This window comes from Micromys minutus (genome assembly GCF_963924665.1).
Source record: "Micromys minutus genome assembly, chromosome: 2".
NCBI lineage: Eukaryota > Metazoa > Chordata > Mammalia > Rodentia > Muridae > Micromys > Micromys minutus.
Genome location: NC_137971.1, coordinates 72671416 through 72689639, shown reverse-complemented (window position 1 = coordinate 72689639; position 18224 = coordinate 72671416). Strand labels below are relative to the sequence as shown.

Genomic DNA, 18224 nt, shown 5'->3' with positions numbered 1-18224 from the left:
AAGGGGCTAGTTTAAAGAAGGGGGCAAGTCTCATCGGTTGTTTGGGGTAGGAGGCCTTGTCCAAAAAGGGTAGGTAATATAATGTGAATAAAGATAAATTATTGATAGAGCAAGAGAGCATTAATACATTCATTTGTATGTATGAATACTAGATATTATAAAGCTCTCTGTAGCATAGTGCACATGTTCATGCATATCTTTCTAAGTTGTACTGATCTCTTTCCTAGCTGTCATCTCTCCATCTGTTACATGATCAGATTGATTGGCTGAAAAATCTGTTTAGTATTTCACGCACCTCAAGCTGTGAAAGGCAGGTCTAAATACAGACACAGTATAATGCACTAATTAATTTATGATTGTATTTTACATCATTGATGCTAGAGCTCTTGATTTGGGGATGCAACTTCTGAGAAACAGTTCAAGGACAGCGGAGAACACTCTTGCATAAGCATTTGGTAGGAGACTTGTCTCTACTGCCCTGGCTGCTGGGAGCCAGAGGGGGCTTGTATATTGCATTCATCCTATGCCTCCATTGTAACCAGAGCACAGAATTAGTGCACAGTTGCTAGCAAACCATGCCTATGCCTCACAGCAGGATTTACACCTGTCACTCATATAGGCAGATGCCTTCATCTTGCCTGACTTATTTTACAAGTTTCCATAGCCAGGCATGACTGACCCCAACAGCACTTTCATAGATAACACATCAAGTGCTTTCAATGATCATTAACTGTTTCACCGCCCAGATACCATGGGCCACATGGAAGAAACACAGACAACTCATTTACAAAAAGCCAAGATTCATTTTAAAGATGCAAGGAGGCAGAAATCAAATGACCTCACCATTAGTATGAGCCTTAAAATGTCAATCTCTGAGAGCATGCAATGAAGAAATGGGATTCTTATGGAGAAGCAACAATAATCTGCATTTGTGGTGAGCACTGGATTCCTTGTAGGTATACTGAGAAGTGCATCATAATTGTATAAAACATTTGATTGCTCTTGCTCTCCATCCTCATTTTACTTGATGAGAAAACTGGGGCTTGGGGGGGTTAAGTGCGTTTCCCATAGTTCTTCACACAGCAATGGCAGATCCAAAGTCCTAGGTAGTGGTAACATTGTGGGGGAGACATCATCCCAGTAGAGAAGATGACCCTGAGGAAGGACTACTACAAAGAACCTTCCAGCAGAAGAACCAATCTCCCTGAATGGATTGGCTACATTAAAGACATCTGTCAGATTATCCTGCTTCAGCCCTCAAATAAAAATATTGACACAATATGGATCAACCTAAAGAGCATATGGGGCCAAATAGGCAGGTTGAAGTGGTCAGAACCTTGTCACTGGCAAATGCCTGACACCTAAAAAGCAGAAAGATTAGTTAAGAACACTGACTCATATCTGTAATCTCAGCACTTAGGAAGCCGAAAGAGGAGATTCTGAATTTTGAAAACAAACAGAGGAATATGTGAGAGCCTGCTTCAATAATCAAGAGAGAGAGAGAGAGAGAGAGAGAGAGAGAGAGAGACAGACAGACAGACAGACAGAGACAGACAGACACACACACACACACACACACACACACAGAGAGAGAGAGAGAGAGATAGAGAGAGAGATAGAGAGAGAGAGAGAGAGAGAGAGACAGACAGACAGACAGACAGACAGAGACAGACAGACACACACACACACACGCAGAGAGAGAGAGAGAGAGAGAGAGAGAGAGAGAGAGAGAGAGAGAGAGAGAGAGAGGTATCTATTTCAACTCATAGTTTTGGGGCGAGGGCATGGAGCATAATTCTCGGGTCCTGGTGGTCATGAAGCAGAGTGTAAGAACACCTGGGTGAGAAAGCTTCCTCTTTCTCTTTATTTTTGAGATTATAATTTAAATATAGCACTTTTCCTTTTTCTTGCTCCCTTCCATTTTCTCCCTCTAAGCCCTCTTACATAACCCTTCCAGCCCTCCTTCAAATTCATGATTCATTTCTTATCAGTTATTATTGTATGTGTATATACGTATATATTCCTAAGTAGAACCTGTTGAGTATACATAATGTTGCTTGTATGTATGTTTCAGCACTGGACAACCAGTTGGTGTACTCTTCCCAAGAAGGCCACCTCTCCCATTCCCAGTTTTACTCAGTTGCTTATGTTTCTTCATGTTTGGGTTGAGGCCTTGTGAGATTTCTTCTTACCGACTTTGCATGTCTATATTTTTCCTTACTCAGCCCCCATTGAGGCAGTCATATTGGTGAGAATTTAATGGTTAGCTTCTAATACTACCAGAAGATACAATCTCAGCACCAACTTCCTGATCCTCTAGCTCTTGCAGTCTTTCTGTGCCCCCCCCCCCTTTTCTGAAATATTCCCTGATCTCTAGGTTATGAGGATGTTTTGCAGATCTATCCACTGACTACACTTCACAACTCTCCATTTTGATTGGCTATAATTTTCTGTAGTGGTATCCCTCTATTACAAACAGAAGATATCTTGATGGGGGATGAAGGCTACACTTATCTGTGGGTATAAACATAAATGATTTTAGGTTGTGGTTTAAGTATTAAAATAGTAATTACAGATTCTTCCCCAATAATCATGACTTCACTAGCAGTAAGTAGTTAGCTGGATCTCCATAACTGGCCATGTTATCCCTCTTATTGAGTGTGTCTAAAGTCCAATTAGAGAGAAGTTGTTACCACTAGCTGGGTGGGGCTGTTGATTTTCTCCCACCTTTGGAAACTTGCATAGCACCTTCTGATACCTTGAAAGCTAGTCTTCACAGAAGGCTGTCTAAATCTACTGCGTTCAGGGGCCTTTGGGCCATGTTTCTGAAGCATATGGTATCTTCACCAATAGAGACTTGCCATCCATGTCTGGAGGGTAACCAAGGGCAACAGTAATAGGCTGTATGTTTTTGGGATCCTGTTAAAAGGCCCTGGCCAACAACTAAAAAGAGAGTTCTCATGTGTGGTACATTCCGCCATTTTCAATACCTTCTGCCTTTGGGATGATGCTAATTGCATTGAGAGCATGTCATTCATCTCAGTTAATCATCTCTAGAAACGTTCTTATAGAAACATCCAGAAGTCTGCTTCACTAATTCCCTAGGCATCTTTTCATCTAATTAAGTTGACAAACAAGAGAAAACATTAGGAAGGAATAATAAAGTGAAATGTAGACCAAGAAAAGGCAAGACTTGCATGAAAACCTGTCATATTGGCAGTTGCCATCACAAACAGCCACATCTTCCTTCCCTCTGAGGTTGAGGTTCATTGGGGACCCACACAGCTTGAGAGTGTAGGGCTTAGACATTTATCAGGTGAGTATGTTTAGGAAGAGCCTACAGGGCTTGGAACATAATCAGGATTTGGGTGAGAAGCAAGAGGGGCTTGCAGCATCCCTGAGGCAGAGAAAGCCTGACGCGTAGCTGAGAGAGAAGCAAGAGGTTAGATGGAGAGACCTGGAGGCCATCCTGCCACTCACTGTCTGTTAACAGTGAGCACAAAGGGCCAAGGCAGACAAGCTGGCACCTCTGTAATCAGTGCTTAATTGTTGCACTTGCTTTTTGAGATGCTGAGCCTGAGGAAAGGAAATAAAATAGCAGATAGAAGTAGGTGTGTAGCGTTCTGCATAGAGGCCTTCTTTGAATGTACATAAACAAAATATTAGACAAGTACATTCCAGATGGGATCCCCTGTCAGGGGCAGGTGACATGTGCTTCACCCTCTAATTTATTCAAAATAATGGAATAGCCTCTCTTAGGATATCTGATAAGAAAGTTCAGGCACAAAAGACAAAGGGCCAAATCACAGTGGTTCTCAACCTGTGGATCATGACCATTTTGTGGGTTGAATGAGCTTTTCTCAGAAGTTGCATATCAGATTCCTACACATCAGATATTTACATTACTATCCAAGACAATAGAAAAATCTACTGTTATAAAGTGGCAACAAAATAATTTTATCATTGGGGGTATTACATGGGAAACTGTATTAAAGGGTCAGAGCATTGGGAAGATTAAGAATAACTGAACTAGAGGAAAGGTTACTGTTTGGAGGACACCAAAGCTATAGGCATTTAGATTTTAAAGCCATGTTTTTCTGCCTGTAAATTTAGGAAATATTTCAACGAATGTCCACAATCCCACAAACACCAAACAGTGAGGACAAAGTTAATCAATAAACTATCTCATCTGAACACACACAGACAGCTTTTTAAAGATATAGATTCATTGATGACTCATTTACAAATGCATTTCAAAGGACTGTGGAATCCTTAGCTTTTTCTGTCCATATGTGCTGTCTAAATAGAATGGAGCCAAGATGTCCTTGCCTGTCACATGGCTGTCTGTTGATGTTAAAGTATCACACTGAAAAAGATTAGTGTACAGGAAAACACAAGCAATATTTACCATTTGTGCAGCATGAAACATGGGCCCTGGGTGGTGCCTAAACCCTGCTTAGTAGCAAAGATCTCCAGATGTTTAGGATTCAAGCATAGCATAGAGAACAGTTTCTGGTACTACCCTGGTATATATGTCACACTGAAGTGTTTGCTGATGAGGATGAATTTATATTTTTCAAAAAGTTGTCTGTGTGTGCATGTGTGAGCTTGTATGAGATAGTTTATTGTTTCTCAATTGGAGTTTCTACTTTTTAAGTGACTCTAGTTTGTGTCAAGTTGACATGAAAAAACTATCCAACACTATGTTACATCCAGAAAGGCATCTGGCTTTGTATGTTCAATGCCAATATAAAGAAGCCTAACACCTCTAACTGTCCACAGTCTTCTCTCTTTATCAGCAAAGATGTGACTATAATCCAAGTTCAAGCATCCACAAGTATCTTCAGTTTTCCTGACTCTTCATAGTTCTGACCTATAGCATAGCATAACCTGAATATGCATATCCAGTCTGTGAACACTGTATCTATTATTGGTGTGCTAAATACTTGGTGTCTGATGATAATGAGCAATACTACTTTATGTAAAATGTATAAACTACTCCTTGCCTCTTATGTTCCAAGAAAGGTAATTGTATTCTAATTCAAATTATATTTTCATTGAAACCTATAGCTCTGGTTTTAACAGAAGACCCTAATTGGTCATTGTGCAGAGACATAAAGGAGGAATCTAGCATTTATCTTGTCATATAGGATCTGGTTTAATTGATGGATCCACCTCTCCTAAGCCACACTTATTAATGACTCTGAACTGGCACCACACAGCTAGTGGTCCTCTATCTAGGGCATGGCATTTGGTAGTTTAGATATCTACCATTGTGAGATGGAGCTTATAGCATGCTGCACATTGTCTTAGTAGGTTGACAGCATTCACAATGGTAACATATCCTTACACAGGTTTCATGCAGCTCTACCAATAGAGCAGCTATTCTGGTTGGTATAAAATTTGAGTCTTTTGCCTCCAGGATTCATGGTTTAAAATTTAATTGAGATATTAAGAGGATCAGAACTGAATCTGTCCATGATGTTCAGAAGTCAGCTTTTGGGCATTGGTTGGGATTAGAAAGCTCACCCAGATAAAGTTCCTGTGTTTGAATTCTGGTAGCTTTGTGAAGAAGAGAGCAACTAGAGGTCATCTGTACATGTATGTTTTCTCTAGTGATATGTGTGTTACCTTCAAAATATCTTTTTTTTAAAAAATGGCTTGCAGTTATTAAAACTTTCAGCTTACTGTGGCAGAGAAGGGTGATGGAGGATTGATGGTGGTGGCAGTATGTACTGGGAGTTTCCCTCTTTACTTGAATCAGGAAGCTAAAAGTAGAACCAGAAACTAGGGCCGAGCCCTAATGTTCCCAATCCCTAAGGATCAACTGCCACCAACTATGCCTTGCCTCCCAAAGGCTACTCAAGGAATCAAAGTCGTGACACCAGCTGGGAACAAACCTTCAAAACATCAACTGGTAGGGGACATTTTAGAGTCAAGGAATAGCATATAGATGCTTTGTGCTGCATTTGAATTTCAGCAGCCAGGAAGCAACTATCAGATGCAAGCCCTCAGAGCTCTACTTACAGAACTATGAGCCAAAAATTCTGTTTTTTATAAGCTTCCCAGCCACAGATGGTGAACACAGTTGAGTCCACAGGAACTTACTCCATTTTAAGACAACTGTATGATGTACATATTACTACTATTCCAGTTTTATAACTGAGAAAATTTAGGCAGAGCTAAGCAAAGCATCTTGCTCAAGATATTACCTCTAAGGAAAGGCACAGACCAGATATCAAATCTAGGAATTTTGGTTAAACCAGTGGACAAAAAGAGTGATGGGGACTTCCAAGAAAAAATTGGCAATACCTGTGAACACATAGTAAGCGTATCTGGAGGGGGCTGTGAGCTGAAAGACAGTGGCCAGGGGTGCTAGCTGATATTGTACACAGTGCTTACTTAGAAATCCAGGGCAGACTCAGCTTCCGACATGGACAGGTTGCTCAATGGCAGCACCCAGGGCATTTCATCTTTATAGATCATGAAGCAGGGCAATGCTTACCTTCCCTGGAGAAAATATCATTCCATCTTTGGGAACACAGAGTAACAGGCTGCCCTTCCTAATGATAAGAATGTGAGACAGGATTAGGGAGGAATTTCCACTTCTTTTCCAATTTTATACACAACACACACACACATCTAACCCCCCCCCACACATTCATGCATATACATATATGAAAAGCATTTAATTTGGGGTTGGCTTACAGTTTAAATGGGTTAGTCCATGATCATCACGTTGGGAAGCATTGTGGCAGGCAGGCACAGAGCTAAAGGAGTAGTTGAGAGCTTACATTACATTGGAAAGATAGAGGCAGTAAGAGAATGAGACTGGGCTTGGTGTGGCCTCAAAGGCCCAGTGCCAAGGGCTACACCTCCTCCAACAAGGCCACCCTGAAACGGAAACTTTGGAAAGTCAGTTGGATGATGTTTTGCTGGGGCAAACACATGAAAGAATATTTAGCTGAAGTGGACACAGGTGAAAGGCTAAGGCAGACCTGTAAAGGAAAGTTTGACTGAAGCAGACTCAGGTGAAAGGATGTTGGGTTAAAGCATGTACATAATAGGACATGAGGTGAAGGAGTTTTTCACTAACGACATATATGTATTGGCCTGTCTTCTTTTTTTGTGGTAATATTTAAACACAAAACATGCCTGCAAGCTTTTTATTCATTTTCCTTGATGCATAGCCTGACATCGGGATTAGTGACTCTGATGGGCAGCTGGGCTGCTCTTTCTCGGATGGCTTTTCGGTTCTTTGAGGACACATTGTGAGGGATCTCAGCACTGTAAGATCTGTTGCACATCAGCAGCATTTCTGGCTCCTAGACATTGTGGACCAGAAACTTCCTTGATGATCCTAAGCTTCACCAGAAGCCAGAGGGCAGCCATGATGCTGAAAAACAGAGGGCAGCCATCTTGCAGGCAGCACCAAGGAAAAAGCTCAGTCTTGTCTTCTTAAATTGTGTAACTGCGCTCTATTTGTCAGGAATCTATAGAAAGAAATGTACCAAAAACCAAAAAAAAAAAAACTTTTGTTGGTATGTTACAACTTGTTGTGTGTTTTTGTGTGTTTGCTGTTCTATTGTTGCTTTTGTGGAGTTGGACTGATTGGCAGAGTAATGACAACTGAGAGAGACTCTCATTCTGAGGCAAGACCTCTAGAGGACTGTCCCAGTCTCCTCTCCAGTAACATATTGCCTTGACTGTCAGGGACCACATCTGTTTTTTACACCAACGTACACTTAAGCCCTTGTATATAAACAATCATCAACCAATACTCCACTGAATGAATGAGAAGTGACCAGAAAACAGCCCTTTTTATGCACAAGAAGAGTGGGTTCCAAGGAGGAAACATTTGTATCCTAAATCCATTCAGTAAGTTGACTGTTAACTCAGACCTGTAACCTAGAAACTTCCCTTGCTTCTAGCTTAGAACGCTGTGGTCCCCAGACATGCAAGGGATCACATTGTGTCTGTATATGAATGTATATGAATGCAGTTTTTAAATGGATTACACTACCTTTTTCTTAAACGTGGGGACAAGAACCCAACATATTTGGGAAAGACAATGTCTAGCCCACAAATCACTGGGCAGGATAAATTTTTCTCTCTGAACTGTGACTTTCTCCATCTTTATAAAGGGTTCCATGAGTCACAGGGGCCTGTAAGGTTAAACGAAGGTAATGTGGCCCAGTTGCTATACTGACTCTTAACTGTGTTTCTTCCCTAGCTGAAGAGGAGCCAGACCCAGCACCTGCCCTTGCTTTAGCCACCATTTCTGTGGGTTATAGTTCATCAGGAAGGCTCAGAAAAGATTGCTAATTCATGCACCATTTATTCCACTAGATAATGCATTTGGGAAAGTGTAAGGTGCCCACACACCTGTAATTGAGGGAAGCTAAAGGCAAGCTCTGCGCTGACCCTGCCAGGAAGAATGGGCTCTTTATATCTCCTATGGCTGACTGCTTTCTCCCTCAGTGCTCATGCTGGTGTCCGTTTGCTTCAGTTGAGGAGGCCCTGGAGAGAGATATTACAAATTGAATGATGTAGCTTGATCTGACAGAATTTCTAGGGATTCTGGCCTGAGCTCTGTGCTTTGCGGTTGTAAGACACTTTGAGTGGTCCTGTAATGATTTTAAAATATCTAATTTTAAAGTTCCACTTTGACACTTACTAACACAGTGACTTTGGGACAGTCATGTCACTTTGCTGAGTCCCTGCAATGAGGCACTTGGGTACTTGTCGAGAAGGAACCAAAAGAGTAGGTTACCATGTCAGGCAAAATGTACATTTGAATTTGCCTTCTGACTCTTTTGACTGTGAGCAAACAGATCAGTCTTGCTGGGCTTTGGTTTTATGATCTCAAAAGAGATTATAAGGGTACAAACTTCAAAAGAGATGTCTAAATATCACCATCAAATGTATAGAGAATCCATATGGATCACTTACTAGGTATTAACTCATTTAAGAAATCTCTGGGAAAAGCCAATTATTCATGTAATGATTGCTCTCCAGATAATGGAAATGAAATATTGCAGGTGCTTCTCAACTTACATTGGGGAAAATCTCATAAACTCAATAAGTCTAATGTATGTTGACAGTGCATTGTTTTATGGTCACATACCATCAGAGCTGGTCTCAAACTTGCTGGGTAGCTATAATTAGCCTTGGCCATTTGATCCTTTTGACAAGTTCTAGAACAACAAAACCATAGCATTTGTGCCTTTACTGGGCACCAAACTACAGGCTAGGCAAAAGCCCTACCAACTGAGCCCTACACCTAGCTCCTGAAAGTGGGTTTGGGACTCATTGAATACCACTGATATGCTGTGTAGTGTTGGCCATTCAACCTCATGGTTATGCAGTTAAACAGAAACTGTGGTTCAGCATCAAGAGAAAGTAGTACAGATGGGGCAGTGCATACCTGCAGTCATAGCTACTTGGAGGCTGAAACAACCTAGTGTGACAGAGTTGGGGTGGAGTCATGTCACAAATAGTGCTGTGGCAACTATTGTCACTGGACTATGGTGACTAGAATTTGGTGGGCCAATGCTTAGCAAAGTGAAGGGGCTGGAGGTAGGGTGAGAGTTGGAGGGTATCTCATAAACGTTTGTGCCGTGAGAGCAGCTGACAGCTTTCGTGGAGAGATTCTCACTTCAGGACTGTATGGTATGTTGATGCTGACATCAGGGCTGCACTGAGCATTCTGGGTATATTTAACGAGCTCTTTGAAGTCCAGATGCAGTGTTTTCTCACCATCTGGCCCACAGTGGGTTGAGGCACATGGTCTTTCACACAGGGATGGTATGATGAAGGCATGCTGACCCCCATACATGGAAAATCTAATTTAAGGAGCATGTGATCCAGTTCCATCCAGTTTCCCCAATCCCCGAGGGACCATGTATTCTTTTGTGTATCACTCCCATAATAAATCAATGACTACAAATAGCCATAGACTATCATTACATAGTTGCATTTGCCATATTGAACACCAGGAACACAGGCGAGGAAATCACTGCCCTGCATTATAGAGAACGGAGACTGGCTAAGCAGGACAGGGGAACCATGCTCTCCTTATTCTTTGGTTGTATATTTGTTTGTTTTGGCAACACAAAAGAACAAATTAAGGGTTTGTGCATGGCATATGCTAAGCTAAACCTTTACTGCTGAGCTTCCCTGCACCCCATTCTATTGTAATCTCAGTAATGCAAGGACCCTGGGGAGTGCTAAAACAAGTTAGTACGGTGCTGAGATGAGGTAGAGCAGTTATCTGACATGAGAGAGGTCGTGAATTCCCTGACTTCAATCTCAAGCTCTGTACCCAAAGCAAAATATACAATGGAATAGGAATTAGTTAAAAAAAAATCTTTGAAAATACTTAAATATTTTTTCTGCTTGAGAATCAATGCATAGACAAAGAGCAGGTCTGAGTATCTGCTGGTGACGAGCAGAAAATACACATTGAGTTCTTACTTCCCAGCAGAGGGAATGTGCACATAGAACATGAGTGCTTGTCTTCAGCCCAGGTCTTTCTCTGAGTTTCAGACTACCATGTTTTCAGACTGTGAATTTCAGACTCCCGAGTTGTGTGTCTACCCAACTACATAACAAGTATCCCATGTTCCCAGTTCAAAGTCAGAGTTCTCTGGCACTCCACAGCCACTTGATTTTCAGTGTCCTCTTCATAACTAGATCGTCAGCCCACCATGCTGCTGCCTGTGTTCCTGGATACCTCTCCTTGATCCCATCTACCCATCCATAAGGATGGTGGGCATTTATTCATATCAACGACTGCCTCTTCCATCCACAGCCTTGATATTGCTTCTGGGTGTGCTGCCTTTAAACACAGTCTTCTCTGGTCTCACCAGCCAGCCAGCAAAAGACAATTAAGTATGAATCACACTCCAGTCTCCTATTTGGCTCTCTTCAGTGGATTCTTGTCATATACAAGAGAATGCCTTCCTCAGATCAGTTAGGCCCTCTAGGATTTGGTCCCCACCCATCTTTTCCTGACCTTATTTTCTAACTCTCTTACATTTTCTAACTCCCTCCAGCATTCCTGGCCTTTCTCCTGTTCCTCACACACACCACGATGTGAGAACATGGGCGTATTGAAATGTCAGACCCAGCTGAGAAGAACTTAATTAAAAACTAGAAAAGAGAAGAGAAATTGAGGGTTGAAAAGCTTCAAGAAGGTGGGAAGGATAAGACTCTAAGCCCAGGTGGAAAATTGTCACATCCAATAGACGAAATGCCTCTACTAGAGTCAATCTGGATCTCTCTCCCCTTCTCCCCACCTCTCTCTGTGCATGTGTATGCTCTCTCTGTCTCTCTGTCTTTCTGTATCTCTCTGTGTGTCTCTCTGTGTGTGTGTCTCTGTTTCTCTCTCTTTCTCTCTCTGTCTCTCTCTTTGTCTCTCTCTGTCTCACTCTGTCTCTGTCTCTCTGTGTGTATCGTATGAATGCAAGTCTGTTATGTATATGCAAATGTGCACCTGTGTATGTGGGAGCAGAGGTCAACCTCAGTTGTTTTTCCTCAGGTGCCACTTTACTCTTTTGAGACAGAGTCTCTCATTTGCCTGAAACTTTTCAAGTAGGCTAACTGGCTGACTAGGAAGCCTCATGGTTCCACTTGTCTTTGCTTCCCAAGTCTAAAAGTATAAGCATGTACCAAACCATCCAGGGTTTTGAAAGTGTGGGTCTGGGAGAGAGGAGTGAAACATAGGTCTCATTGTCTGTGATGAGCACATTAGTGACTGAGCAAACCCCCCAGCCCTGCTTCCTACAGTGTTACAGGGAGAGGAGACCAGGGCAGTGTAGAAATAGTTGCTTTTCTGACTCAGAGGTCCAGATCTGGGGAGGAGAAAGCAACAAAACTTACTACATAAAACCTATCAGACTGGCCTTAGGTTTAGAGAAGAGATGACTAGCTTGAAAGTCACCTAACTTCTGAATAACTTACCTGCTGAATGAAACATTCAAAAGTTTCCTTGAGAGTGAAAACCCCCGGTTTTATGCCTATTTCCTTCTGTATGAAACTAGAAAAGTAACAATATCTGCTCTGTTGACAAACAGATAATTACATGGCATGATGATTTTTTTTAAATCAGAGGTCACAACCAGGCTGCATGCTCCAAGCTTGTCCTATCAAGCATCATATTATTAGCAAATGATCATCCATGACACCAACAAATGAATGAGTGAGTGAATCAATGAAAGGGTTTGTTTTAGAAGAGGGAGAACCATTAATTCGTGGTTTGGGGAGAAGTCAGTGGAAATTTTGTCACTGGCAGAGAAACAGTTGGATCTTAAATCAGTGCTTTATACTTGCTAACCATCGGTCCCCAGCTGTGGCATGTCCTCACATGCTTGTCCCGTTCACCTGCAGCAAGACTATCAGAGCCACAGAGATTCCTCTTCTGCCTTCTGCTTTCTTCAGTGTGTCTTGCCTTTTACTTCCTTTACATTACATGCTGAGCTGGGCACGTCCTCAGCCTACTGTATCCACTGGCATGTATGTTGGAAACCATTTCATCTCAGATGCTTTGGGTAAAAAAATTCAAGATCCAAATGTGTCTTGACAGACTATCAGTTAGCCAGAGGAGGCAAATTGAATGGGACTGAATATAAAGTCAGCACTGAGGTCTACAGAGTGAATGCAGAGTGGAGAGGAGGAGTTGCACAGCTACTTCCTTACTGAGGAAAAATGCAACAAGACAGACATGGAAAAGTGCAACCCAGGGACCAAAGCCATGCAAAACTAACACTTTTCCAGATATCATCTTTCATCATCAACATTTATTTAATGTTTTGTAATATGATATATTTCTGGTTGGCCATCAGTCTCTAGATCAAGAATTGGCCTTATTCTAGATCAGACCCTCAGTTCAGTTTTTCCATTCAGTCAAATGTACGTTTTTCTTTCTGCCCTTCCATAAGAATTGCTCTGAAAATAATCCTAGACAGCTGGCTTAAGTAAAAATAAGATTCTGGCATTCATGAGGTGGTCTCTTGAGTGATCCACCTGCATTATCACATTTGGTCTTCATCTCAGTCCTTTGGGCATGAAATTTTATTAGCTCCATCTTTTATGTGAGAAATTTAGGTTGAGAATGAAGTAAGGGGCTTCACAGAAACAACAAAGATTATCAGAGCTCATTATTGTATTAGGCTGGTCTACTTTCAGAGGCTGTTCCTTACCCTCACCCTTCCAAATGAGATCGCTGGCACATACCTAAACTCTCTTTCTCTCTCTCTCTCTCTCTCTCTCTCTCTCTCTCTCTCTCTCTCTCTCTCTCTCTCTCTCTCTCTCTCTCCTCTCTCTCCCTCCCTCTCTCTCTCTCTCTCTCTCTCTCTCTCTCTCTCTCTCTCTCTCTCTCACACACACACACACACACACACACACAAACACTGTCAATGCTGTGAAGACTATGTCATCCCCAAACAAACATACTTACTTATGGCCATGCCCATGGATTTTACCTAAAAACTACATCCTCTCCAACCGGCATACTCTAACAAGGTCTAGTTCTAGCAATTTTTTCTACCAGGCAAATTCCTCTTGATTAATAAAGGAGCTTGCCTTAGAAGCTCAAAACCCAGCAGCAATTAATTATTGGCAGAGCATGTGAATTAGAGATAAAAGGAGTCATTCTTTCTCATGCAAGTGATAGTAAATAAATTTAATTATCGTAGGAGAGGCTACAGGATCTTTGTCTGAATTAAGTTTTATTAGTTGAGACATTTAAACGCATGTCATCATAACAAAGAGGTCTTGTGTAATCCTGAATGTACCACTTTGGTTAGGGCTCAGAAGTGAATGGATTTAATGGAGCACCTGGTGGCAGATGGCCCACTGTACCATCAGGTATTTAAATTGAACATGTTTATCCTCAATTAGAACTAGTCTCCATATGCCTATAGCAAAATGATTGCATAATAATATCCTGAGCCTTTTTTCGTCACTGTTTGGCCCTCTGCTTTGGGCTGGAGGTAGTGGCATCAAAGTCACTCCCTAAAGGAAAACATGGATATAGAAGTGGTGATGTAAAGTGTTTTTATCAAAGAGATTGGTAGACAAGATCCATGGTGTGGGGTCTGTGTTTGTCTGCAACTTTTATTACTATACAGATACCTACTACAGTCAGAATAGTAAGAAATACAGTTGACTGTGGCTTATGCTTTCAGAGATCCCAATCCATGGTTGCTTTGCCTCATTGTTTTTTGGGTCTGTGATATCAGAGTTCACTATGGGAGTAGTATATGGAGTTCACTACATGGCCAGGCTATAAAAGTGAGAAAAAATGATGGGAGAGATGCTGGGGTCTTAACATGCTTGTCACTTAACTGGTTTTTAGATTTTTTTTTCATTTATGTATGTGTGCTTTTGCCTCCATGTATGTTTGTGCACTTCTGGTGCCTACAGAATTTAAAAGAGGGTGTTGGATCTTCTGGAATTGGAGTTTCAGACAGTTGTGAGCCACCATACAAACACATGCTCAGAAACAAACACAGTCTTCTACAAGAGCAGCAAGTGTTTTTGACCACTGGTCTAACTTGACAGTGACTTATTATGCCCTTTCAAGGCATAATTCCAAAGACCTAACTACCTCTCACTAGGCTCCAACCTTAAGGACTCCACCACTTTACCTGGGCTAGAGACAAAGCCTTTAACAAATGGCTGGGGGGTGGACTGCAGGAGGGAGAGGGTATTCAAGATCCCAGCTACAGCAGGTTTATAAGAGGTTTGCTTGGCAAACTTGGAGGCAAAGAAAGAAGAAAATTGCGTATGTTGAACCAGACCTATGCTTGTATTTTATTTGTCATTGTGTTCTCAAATGAACTTAAGTTGACTAAAGATGTCAAGGCATGTGGATATGTTTAAGTTCTCTGAGAACACAAAGCTGTGACTCTGATATCTTTGTGCATTCTTTATCCTTGGGCTTCTAATTTTGCTTATTTGTTTTTGTTTTTCATTTATACAACAGTTTTTGGACTAACTAACTGTTTTTTTGGGGGGGGTGTCAGAAAAGCTTCTTAAAAACCAAATAATGTCTATTTTAGGTTCTGTGGGCCACATACCTGTTGCACGTACCAATTTCACTGTTTATTGAATAAAAGCAGCATACAAACAAAATGTAAATGAGCAAGTGTGGTTGTGTTGCAGTGAAGGTTTATTTACAAGCACTGAAATATAAATTCTGCATAATTTTCAGGTATCATACAATGCTGCTATTACTATCATCTGGGTTTTTTTCCCCCCACATCCATTTAAAGGTTATAAATTCTTCTTAGCTGTGACTCACATACAAACAGGGAGAGTTTGCCAACCCTGGACTGGATAATCTTTGAGATCTTGTTGAGCTCAAACATTTCCTGAAAGCTACTACAACAATAATAAAACCCTTAATTTACTGAGCTCATGCACACATGAGATTCCATGCTAAATGCTTTTCAAAAATTATCCCCCTTAATCCTCATTCTACAGTGTGAAGTCTTTGCTATCATTACCTCCATTTCAGAGATTATAAAACTAATATGTAAGGAAATTAAGGGCATATCTAGGTTAAATGCAACTGGTAAGAGGTAGAAAGGCAGTTTAAGCCCAGTGATGCAAGATTCCCAAGGAATAATGCAAAAGTCTTAAGATGACTTTTCTGGTGATTACATAGTCAAACGTACAATTGGGACATAGAGACAGAGAACTGCCCAGTGCTCATGAGTTCTATTTGGTGGCTCCTACCTAGCCTATGGGTTGCATACAATTTGTGCAAAGATACTAAAATATCTTGGGTAGATTAATAACCACTGTATTTTCTCTTTTTTTCATTCTTCTAGAAATGTGATGCCTAAGACAGTGGATGGGCAGATCACCATGGAGAAAACCCCCAGTTATTTTGTGACGAATGAGGCTCCCAAGCGTATCCACTCTATGGCCAAGGACATCAAACTCATTGTGGTGGTACGAAACCCAGTGACCAGGGCCATTTCTGACTACACCCAGACGCTGTCAAAAAAGCCAGAGATCCCCACCTTTGAGGTGCTGGCCTTCAAAAACCGGACCCTGGGTCTGATTGATGCCTCTTGGAGTGCCATTCGCATTGGGATCTATGCTCTGCACCTGGAGAACTGGCTGCAGTACTTTCCCCTCTCTCAGATCCTGTTTGTCAGTGGTGAGCGACTCATAGTGGACCCTGCAGGGGAGATGGCCAAGGTCCAGGATTTCCTAGGCCTCAAGCGAGTGGTGACTGAGAAACACTTTTACTTCAACAAAACCAAGGGATTCCCCTGCCTGAAGAAGCCAGAAGACAGCAGTGCCCCAAGATGTTTGGGCAAGAGCAAAGGTCGGACTCATCCCCGAATTGACCCAGATGTCATCCATAGACTTCGGAAATTCTACAAACCCTTCAACATGATGTTTTACCAAATGACTGGTCAAGATTTCCAGTGGGAACAGGAAGAGGGTGATAAGTGAGGCTAACAGTGTGGAGGGAAGGCTAATGAATAGCAAGGATACTCTTTAGCAGAGTCCCAAATCCCCCAGGTTCAGAAGCTTCAGCCATGCTGGAGTACCAAGTAGATTGCCAACCTGATCCATTCAGGTTACATCCAATCTTATGGGCTTAGGCAAAGGTACAGATCTCATGGCATCCCTGTGGAGAAACCAAAGGTATCTGGTTGACCAGGTGGCTACTAAAATCCACCATGAATAGTCTCTTTTCCTAACTGATAGATCTCCTGAAAACAGGATAAACATCATCCAATGTCACAGACAGATGCTATGTTGAGTGTCAGAAAGAATGAAAGATAAAGAGAGAAACAGAGGAAGAAAGAAAGGAAGGAAAGAAGGAAGGAGTGCTTTGCAGGAGCTCTGAATTCTAGCCTTGTATTTAATCCCTAGTACATAAACTTCCACTCCAACATCTCTCCAGAATGCTATTTGCGACTGAGAGCTCCAAGACTCCCAGGGAACAATATCCTCTCTCCAAGGCTTGTCTAGCCTTCCCATCAAAGGCCTCATCCCACAACCCTTTGATTTTCTTCCTCCCCACAATATGAAGGCAAAGGCATGCACGTATGTTTGTCACCAAAAAATAAAATAAAATAAAATAAAATAGCCTACACCCCTAGAGCCTTCTATCTGAGAGCCATCCAAGGTGGGTCTTTCTTTTCATGAGCGTACTAAATTATAGAGAAGCTTAGCACACATCCTCACACTGGGATCTGGCCTACAGGAATGCTCCCAGAACAGGGAGATAGATACCATCTGTGTTTTGAGTCCTGAGGTTGGCAAAGATGAATGCTTGTAACTATGGGTATCAGGCAAAACCCAGCTTCTTAGTGAAAGGCCTCTTACCTAAAGATTCTTGTCCCTAAGGATCATGGTCCTGTGGCATGCTCTAAGGGATAGGCTCTGCCCTAGAGGCAAAGATAGATCTTGCTTGTTAGTTGTTCTGAGTCACCCTTCCAGATGCAGAGAGGAAGGGAACACCCAATGTTTTTCTGTTTGTCTCGCTGCTGCCCCTCAGGGTCACCTCATGATTCATTTTTCTCTACTCAGAGATGGTATTCATTGGGCCATTGACAAGAGTGCTGCTGCTTTGCAGTGTGAAGTGGGTGGGGGAGGTCAAGGACTGTCTGCAGACATCCTTTTTAAGGGCTGCCAAATAAAGTATCCCTTCCCATTAGTACGGTTCAATTAAAACACAGCATCTGACATAAAGCACTTGTTCTCAGATCTCCAAAGCCAGGACTTGTAGTAAAATTGGAAATGTGTATGAGTGGGGAGAGTTGAATCTGTTCAGCTGTTATTAAACTGTCATTTCTCCCACTAAATGGAAACTGTGTTGTTATAAAGCTTAATGCAACCTGATTGATTGGTTTTGATGGTGTGTTTGTATTGGTTACTTCTTTCCGACCCATACCCCTACCCTGGGTGGCAGGGAATACATAGACTAGTTTCCTGAGTCTTTGGGGGACTCTGTGTGCAAGGCAGGATGTTTCTTTCAGAAACACAAACACTATGGCTGGGTAAAAAGTACCAGATTTTCATCACCCTGTGAACCATAGACTGATAAACCACATTCAGAAACAGCTGCACAAATAAAATTTCCAGATAAGAAAAGTTGAGCTGAAGACAACAGATATGCCAAAGTAAACAAAGATACAGATTAAAAACTCAAGTGCTCACATTTTAAAAGGAAGGGGTTACACACCTGGGTA

The 18224-nt window shown here is 41.8% G+C and overlaps 1 protein-coding gene across 1 annotated transcript in view; it reads left to right on the top strand.

Annotated features, from left to right (window-relative positions):
* Positions 1–16476, top strand: part of HS3ST4 (heparan sulfate-glucosamine 3-sulfotransferase 4) — a gene marked incomplete at both ends in the record, with an annotated part of 392896 nt that extends 376420 nt beyond the window's left edge. Inside the window, one exon of the mRNA XM_080911623.1 lies at positions 15840–16476. Coding sequence (XP_080767749.1) covers positions 15840–16476 — 637 coding nt within the window. The remainder of the gene's footprint in view (positions 1–15839) is intronic.
* Positions 16477–18224: the final 1748 nt, after the last annotated feature.